Source organism: Pyxicephalus adspersus, chromosome 5 (assembly GCF_032062135.1).
Source record: "Pyxicephalus adspersus chromosome 5, UCB_Pads_2.0, whole genome shotgun sequence".
In the NCBI taxonomy this organism is placed as follows: domain Eukaryota; kingdom Metazoa; phylum Chordata; class Amphibia; order Anura; family Pyxicephalidae; genus Pyxicephalus; species Pyxicephalus adspersus.
Window position 1 is genome coordinate 24,724,419 of NC_092862.1, and position 8,253 is coordinate 24,732,671.

General features: G+C 42.1%; 1 protein-coding gene across 3 annotated transcripts in view; it reads right to left on the reverse strand.

Annotated features, from left to right (window-relative positions):
* Positions 1-6,531, reverse strand: part of PDP1 (pyruvate dehydrogenase phosphatase catalytic subunit 1) — a 63,634-nt gene extending 57,103 nt beyond the window's left edge. The window contains exon 1 of one of the 3 annotated variants that reach the window (XR_011920773.1): positions 6,219-6,531. Coding sequence is in view for 1 of the 3 variants with exons in the window: in XM_072410911.1 (XP_072267012.1) it covers positions 6,039-6,096 (58 nt within the window). In the remaining 2 variants the exon portion in view is untranslated. Of the gene's footprint in view, positions 1-6,038; positions 6,143-6,218 lie in introns of those variants that run through there. The other 2 variants (XM_072410910.1, XM_072410911.1) reach the window with 2 other exon arrangements.
* Positions 6,532-8,253: the final 1,722 nt, after the last annotated feature.

Below are 8,253 nucleotides of genomic sequence, written 5' to 3' on the forward strand. Positions count from 1 at the left end.
AGTGTATCCTCTCCAGCCTTGGGGAGCTTAATAAATCAGGTCCAATGCATGCACACAGACCTAAATGCTAATTGACTGATGGTCTATAAGCTACTATTCTGCTCCTAACACCTGCCCTGCCTATGGGATTAGTCTAGCAACAGCCTAACACTAAAATAGAAGTATTTATCAAAAACATCATTTATGCAATATAGGAAATACAATAGCAAAGGAAAGCTGCAAACTGAATAGCAAAAACATGAACAACAAAAGATATATATATGCAAGAATTAGGAGTGACATCTGAATAACTTGGAATACTTCCAAATGACACGAGACTACTCTAGTGACATGACATCTGCAGGAACTCAGTACATGCTAGCCTAAGGATATTGCAACCATTAAAAAAATATCTAGGTTAGTGACAGTTTTTATTAAAAAAAAAAAAAAAAAAAAAAAAAAAAAAAAAGAACCCAGTAGTATACAATAAGCTGGACATTAGCATCAGAACAGTAACAAGCACAGGAAAAAGCAAAGCCAGGCCATATATCAACTAGAAACAAATGGAAACAGCACAAGAAGAAACTATGCATTCCTGGCATCTTGTTGCAATGCCTAGAAGAGAAGTCTGGAAAATAGGAGACAAGCATGCCAACTGTCACACGCAAGACCTACAGAGCCCAACTCGAACGGTGGAACTGAATGCTCTGTTAAATTGCATGTATTTTTAGACAATGTAACTGAAGCTTGCAAGGGAGGTTCAGAGGTCTGGAGGTTGCAAATATTACATTTTGTGCAGCCAGCCAACCTAAACTGTTGACAACTAGAATAGCTTAACATTTTGTTGGTATCACATTTAAGTTAATTAGGTTTCCAAAGTAAGTTATGAACTTAAAATGTTAGATGTGTAATGTTATTTGTCAATAAAAGTTGATATGTTAGACTTTCTTTATGCAAGATTACAACTAAAAGGTATTCTGTCACACTAAAACACATGAAGATAAGTTCAGTGCTCTCCCCAGCCACCTATAGCTGGGTGCACCACCCAGCATTTTTCAGTCACAATGGGTCACAATACAGGGGGTACCACCCGCTTACAATTTCTTCCAACCTGGCTTAAAAAAAATGCCTGGGTTGAACACTGTACGTGGCATGGCTAGACTTTGATGCAATGCACACTTAAAGATTACAATAGCTCCTCCAGTCATACGGCTTAAAACTCCCCTATTTTATAAATATGGATTTGCTTTTGGTGCTATAAACAGACCTTCAAAACAATAATACAAATGGTGATGAGATTGCAGTAATACGTATGATGGGGCAGATCCAAAATATCCAAGCTGCTAGGTCATGGATGACTGGAATAACTGGGCACACACTACCATGATGACATAAGACCATAAATACACTGCCTGAGGTATATCTGGTCATCAAGATTCAACTACACAGTAAGAAAAAGGCTCTATTTAAAGACTGCATACCATTTCTATTGTCATCAATGGCAAAAACGTTTGATTAGGCAGAACTATAAACGCATTAAAAAAAAAAAAAAAAGTTGTTTCCTTAACACTTCTCTGCAATTAAATTGCGGTTATAAAATGTTTTTTTGTGAACAATAACTACAAGACATGAGAAGTTCAGTGCACACTCCCAGTACATTCCCAGGGTCAGTAAGTGGCAGAGCATGCAAGTGAAAGTTGCATTATCAATGGCTGCCTGATGGCCAAATAGAGTAACAATGGAGGGAACAATGAAGGGAAGCACAGACCTGAATAATTCTTCTCCAGACACACATTAAATGTGTCCTCTGCGTGCTTTCCCCGCACAAAATAAATACCTGCCTCATTTTTACCAGCACACCACAAACCAATATATGTATTCTTTACATCTATTGTATTGTACTATGGGGGATATGTTTAACCTCTATATGGGTGTCTGGTTATCCATCCGATATGCATACACAGGGCTTTGGTCTACTCTTTTGTAGGAGCTGGAAGAGCTCTAGCACAAAGGCCATATCTGATAGCGAATTTGTACAGCAAGTGATACATTTTAAATGTGTAAAAGAAAAAGTTGCACAAAAAAAAATAAAAGCAAAATTCCATGAACAAGATTCAATCTCTGCAGGTTACTATTGAAAGATGTTAAAGCATGCTGGGTAGTGAATAGTAAATCTGCTGCACCTCTAGAACCACCAAGTGTTTAGGCAATTTTAGGCCATTATTAGGATATTGGCAGGTCACTGTGATATTTACAATTATTGCATTTATATCAAGCGATTGATAAAAAGTTCTGCCCAATGAGTGTTTTGAAGATTTGAAGCCTATTTATATCTATGCCTTGCAGTGCATTACGACAGTCCATTAAAAACCAAAATATTAGCCAAGCACCACAACATTCCTAATGGGCACAATAACTCTTTTTTTCTACTGCAGGACAACACAATGCCGTACTATGTGTTGCTGCCCTAATAGAAGCTACTTGTACTATGTGTTGCAAAGCACTATATCAAATGTGCTTTGGCTTAGTGCCCTTCACATTAGGATCATGTAAACTAAGTATATATGGCATCACAGATGTATTTATATCCATGTTTACCATGTATTGCATTCAGGACTGATGCAGAGCCAGCATAAAGAACGGCAGAAGAATCTGTATACAGCGCAGTCTAAACACCCTGCAAACCACCCATCTTTATTCTGCACATGGAGAATGTTTTAGGTTGCTCAGGATTGGCAGCTCAGGTGCTGGATAAGCTTTTTTGGCTTTTGCGACACAATGGCACGCTCTGCCAGCTTGGAATTCTGTGATGCCAGGAAGGCAATGTGTTCCAATGTGATACTGAAGACAACATTCACAATAATATGAAGCAGAACAAATGCTTTGGACTGCGTTCACGTGCACTTTTCTAGTTGGCCGGCCATCAGAAATGAACTGTTTGTTAGTTTGACAGTGACAGGTTACACCTAACCCATGATCAGCTGTAATGCTAACCACACACACCATACTCTGTTTACTGGTGATCCAGACATTTTTTTTGCCTAGGCACAGATACTTTGTGATCTGCAAACCGCAGCAGTATGGTTTCTCTGCCAAAAAAAAAAAAAAAAAATTCAGAAATTTTCTGGACCCAACCCTAGCGCTCCATGGTTACCCGCTACTAACAATACAAGCATTTTGTGCACGTAATGCTAAAAAAAGTTATATTTATACTACCATAATTTGTTAAGAATTAGTAAACTACTTCTGCATGTATCAGGAGTGTCCTGCATGCCAGTTCTAGGTTAGTGATCTGCCCTGTCACAAGGGAAAATGCTAATTTTGTCTAAGTAGTAACAGAGAAGGTGAAATGTATTTCTTACTCTAGTAGACTTCCAAACTTCCCGACCAGTTACATTGCTCAGATATCATCATTTACAATGCAGGTCTCGTGGCCGGTTCACATTCCAGAAGTGCAAGTCGCTAGGCGAGTGAGAAACAATGCAAGTAGTTCACCTTTTTCACCATCAAAACACATGGCCCATACAAAACACGTTTAACCCCCCTAGTGTTCTAATTCTGTCAGTTTTTTTGATGCAAAAAGTGATCCTATTTTTTTTGCATAGAAATTGTTGTTTGTATTGTGGGCCTGTAATTCTTAGGATTAACTCCCGGGTATGATAATTATATTATAATCATAAAATATATTATAATAATTATAATAAAATAATGAAATAATAGACCACAACAATGTATATTATCAAAAAAACTAATTTATCAAAAAATGTCAAACGGTCAGGGATAATAGTGGGCAAAATGTAAGTCAGGGCACTGAGCAATGATGTTTGGTGCACTAAAATATGTACTTTAATATATGTTGTGTGGTGTTTTTTACTGCAATAACCATTTAAAAGCAGATTACATTGTAATCAGCTTTTAAATTTCCCGAATACATCACAAGTTGCATCATCGGGAAGATGACATCATCAGCAGGGAGATGCAAAGCACAATGCAGACCTTCTGCATTGTGCATCGCATCTTCCAGGTGATGCGAGCAGCAATAGTAAATTCTGGGGTAGGTGCCAGCGGTGATTTCCCGCTGGCACCACCCCCCGAATTTACTATTGCTGCTCGCATCAGCAGATAGATGTGATGAACAATGCAGAGGTCCTGCATTGTGCTTCGCATCTCACTGCTGATGCGAGCAGCGACGTGGCCAGGACCCCGGGTTGTATTTAAAAGCAGATTACTCGGTAATCTGCTTTTAAATTTCCCGCCCGGCCACGGGTCCCAATTCAGAAATGTCCCAGCATCACAGCGGGACCATCAGATAAGGGGGGCTTCTAAAGTTACCCCGAGTGTGACTCGGGATTACCGCTTTTTGCAAGTAAATACCACCCAGAGTCACACCCGGGATTACCATTAGGGGGGTTAATACGGACCCATCACCAAAATGTTCACAATGTAGATAACCCTTTCATATAATCATATAAGGCAAAGGTTAGCACAGCCTCCAGAAATATCTATGCCACAGATACTTGAAGGCATCGGATTGCTCCTTCTGCGCATGCCAAACTTACCCGGGCTCATGCATGTCCAGTGGCTCTGTGAAAGGAAAGGTGTGTATGGTATCCCCCCCCCCCCCCCCATTTTAAATAAAGTGCAGTTTTAAGCTTTGCGGTGTGAAGGGATGCCACTACAAGGATATCTATTTTGTGTCTTCAGCCTTGAATTGACCATAAGAGTCACAAAAAGCACAATTTACACAAAATATATCAAATACACACTTACCCTTTTATGCATTCCAGCGACATCTTGTATTCTTCAGCAGCCTTCTCACCTTCTCTATACTCCTGCACTGCCATCTTCAGTACTGGTAGAGCTCCTTCCTCTTGTTCTATGGCAACCCAACATCAAGCAAGACAGCAGCAGCGCTTACTTCCCCTGACAACTATCAGCCAATGGGAGCACTTCCACTGTAACTTTCAAAACTTGCGTATACCATTAACCCTGGAAGTGCACAGCCAGGAATAAAAACATTGGAGAAGGAAAACTCCCCGTTGTATATTTCCTTCCATGGAATGAAGGATGGAGAATGAAGCAAACTATCCCAGTATTCACAGCTCCGGATGTCTCCTAACAAAAACTCAGATGTTTTTATAAAAAATGTAAGCCTATCTTTTCTGCCACATTTTAATATTAAACAGGATTTATATAGTGCCAATATATTACGCAGCGCTGTGTAAGTAGGATTCTTGCATGCAAGGAAAGAATGTTTAGTCGTCACAAAGCTGACAATCTACCTAGTTTGTTCAATCATTACATCTCAGAGTATAAATAAATGCCTTCATGTAATTCCACCAGCCAGGTTGGATATTCTTCATGTATCTGCAAATTCCAGGCCTGCTGCATGGACATAAAGGATGGACGATAGGACCATGTGGAAACCTTTCATATGTAGAGGCCATCATTCTTAGGGAAATATGATTGTATACAGATCTGCATCCCCAGGGAACCTGCTAGTAAGTATACAAGATCCATAGAGCAGGGTCAGACCTGCAGCGGGATCAAATGATCCTATGCAGCTCCCAGCAGCTGGCAGATAGTCACTGGTACCACAGAACTGGCTCTTAAAGAACCAGCATCTGCAGATTTCATAGTGGGAGCACGGAGTTGTACTGAACTAATCATGGCAGCCCCTATTCATTCTTTATGGAGATGCCTTGGTAGAAGCTACTTGTAGCCACTTGTGCTAATATACACACAATTTTACAGTACATAAATGTTACACAATGGGGTTCCTACAAAAACCCTACACACAGAAAAGGGGGGGGGGTCCTGCAAATATCCTACACACAGAAATAAGGGTCCCCTGCAAATATCCTACACACAGAAAGGGGAGGGGGTCCTGCAATTCATCCTACACACAGAATGGGGAGGGGGTCCTGCAATTCATCCTACACACAGAATGGGGAGGGGGTCCTGCAATTCACATACAGAGCTGCACCAGCCCCCTCTTTCCCTGCGATGTGTTTTGGGGGTGCCCGGTGTTGCAATGTAGGAGGGAGGAGGATACATACCGATCCGCCTGGGCCCGGGGCACACACACATTCTCCTGTCACAACAAGCTGCGAACATCCACAAGCGGCAGCCGCCCGGCGGACAGGACAGAGCTTTGGAGGAGAAACAGGGAGACAGTCCGACATGGAAGACACACAAGAGATAGCAGCAGAGACGCACAGACAGTCACTCGGGTGTACCTGCGGCCCCCCTTCAGCCTTAGCGGCACAGCCCACCATCCATGGCGATAGCGCAGCACCCCGGACACCGCACACAGCGCGCTGCGGCCGAGCAGCCCAAATCTCCGTGACGTCACAACCAGCGATTGTCCTTCACAGGCTTCTATGTTCTGAAATGGAACGCAGACTGTTCGCCACACCCTCCTTTCAGCCAATGGCAGAGCCCACTTGTCAGCCAAGCACGCCCCGCTGTTTTGTGATTGGCTGATGGGGTACTTATGTTTCCGCCCTTCCTCTGGCGGCTCTTTGAAGTGAGGTGACAGAGTGCGGGTTGTAGGCGGGAGATAGACAGGCTGAGGGCGCAGAGTGACAGGCTGAGGGCGCAGAGTGACAGCCCAGAGATGGGGAATTGGGGCTACAATGTGTTCAGGCTGGGTGACTAAAGCACAATATTAGGGGACTGGGGACAACAGGCGGGTACTGCTGGGAAACGTGGTCATGGTAACAGTTGACCCTTTCTCTGGGTGCAAGGCCTAGTACACATCACCCTTCCCAGCACTTCTCTTTTGCTGCATCTCTTTGTAGTTCTCTTCATTGTCTTCCCTTTCACCTTATAATCATTGAAACTCAATTCAAACTTCTGTGCTTTGCCTTCAAATCCCTATACAGTTCTTGTCCCACTTACCATTCTGACCTGGTAACAAAAAAATACTCCCCCAGCTGCTCTCTTTGCTCTTTCTAATGATTTCCTCACTCAAAACCTTCTCAAAAAGAATTTTCTAGAGTTGCCCCAATTCTCTGGAATGGTCTTCATCCTATTCGGCTTGCTCCTACCTTCTGCTCATTTAAAAGAGCACTCAAACCCATCTTAAAACTTGCCCACATCTCTTCTGTCTCCTAAACTCTTCTTACTTCCCGTTGTGAAATTGGGTATAACATTAATTCCTGATCTCCCAATAAATGTAAAGGTCTTTTGTCTTTGAAAATAGACCAGGGTCATAAATTTCCCCTTATCAGATATTTCTTGATCTGACAACCAGCATCCTTCCAGACCCTCGTGTTTACAGCACCCATTGTAAAAGTTGGAGTTTTGTGTCCCCAGGTGTCAGAAAGCTCAGATAAGGCAGTAGAGTGGCCCCTGCTTGAACTCTGAGATGTATTCTGAACCCCATTTATTAATAATCTTTGTATTTCCAATAAACCATTCTGTATAAAATAGTAGCTGGCTGATTTGTAATTGGATCGTTATGGTGAGCATTTGAGACCAAAAACTCCTAGGCCTTAGGAAAGCCTGAAAACCATATGTAGCCTGTTCTGGTGAACCATAAGTCCCAGACATGCCTAGTTTGGTCTCTGTGAACTCCTTATTTTGTGGTGATTTGGCATTTCATAAAACCTTTACTTATGAAATTAATAATAATGGCTAGAACAAGGGCATTTTTGAAGTGTCCACAGAGCATCATAACCCATGTGGAGACAGCCCCCACCGCGCTGTCATTGGATTGTCCTATTAGACCTATCTCTGTGGTTGGCATGAAAAAGCCATGTAAGCCTATCAGAGACAGCTCTCACTGACATTATCTTGTTGCTAAGAACAACAGCACTGACACATTGAGCGCTGCAGGGAGCCCAGTGACTCTAGCTAATAACTTGGACTTTACACAGCAGCCTGGACCAGAAATGCCAAATAAAAACTGCAGCTTCAATCTACAGCCGCTGGCCAGCTAAGAATGTTCTGGTACCTTCTCTTCCCGGTCAGCTGGCTTCACATTTATAGAAGTAGCTTTAGGTACTTCCTTCTTGGCTGCAATACATCAGAAATGAATATCAACCCTGCACCCAGCTAGGATGATTTCTCTTCATTTCCTGTCCTAAATATGCAACAAGAATAGAGATAAAATCTCTCCAAAATGAAAAGTATTTATAATTGCCCTCAGGGGCAATTGTTGCCATTGCAGGATTTTCCTACCTATTAGTCTGATGACGCCTCACAGTGTTGGATTTCCTTTTCATTTTATTAATGACAACAGTCACCAAAACAAAGGCGATAAATCTC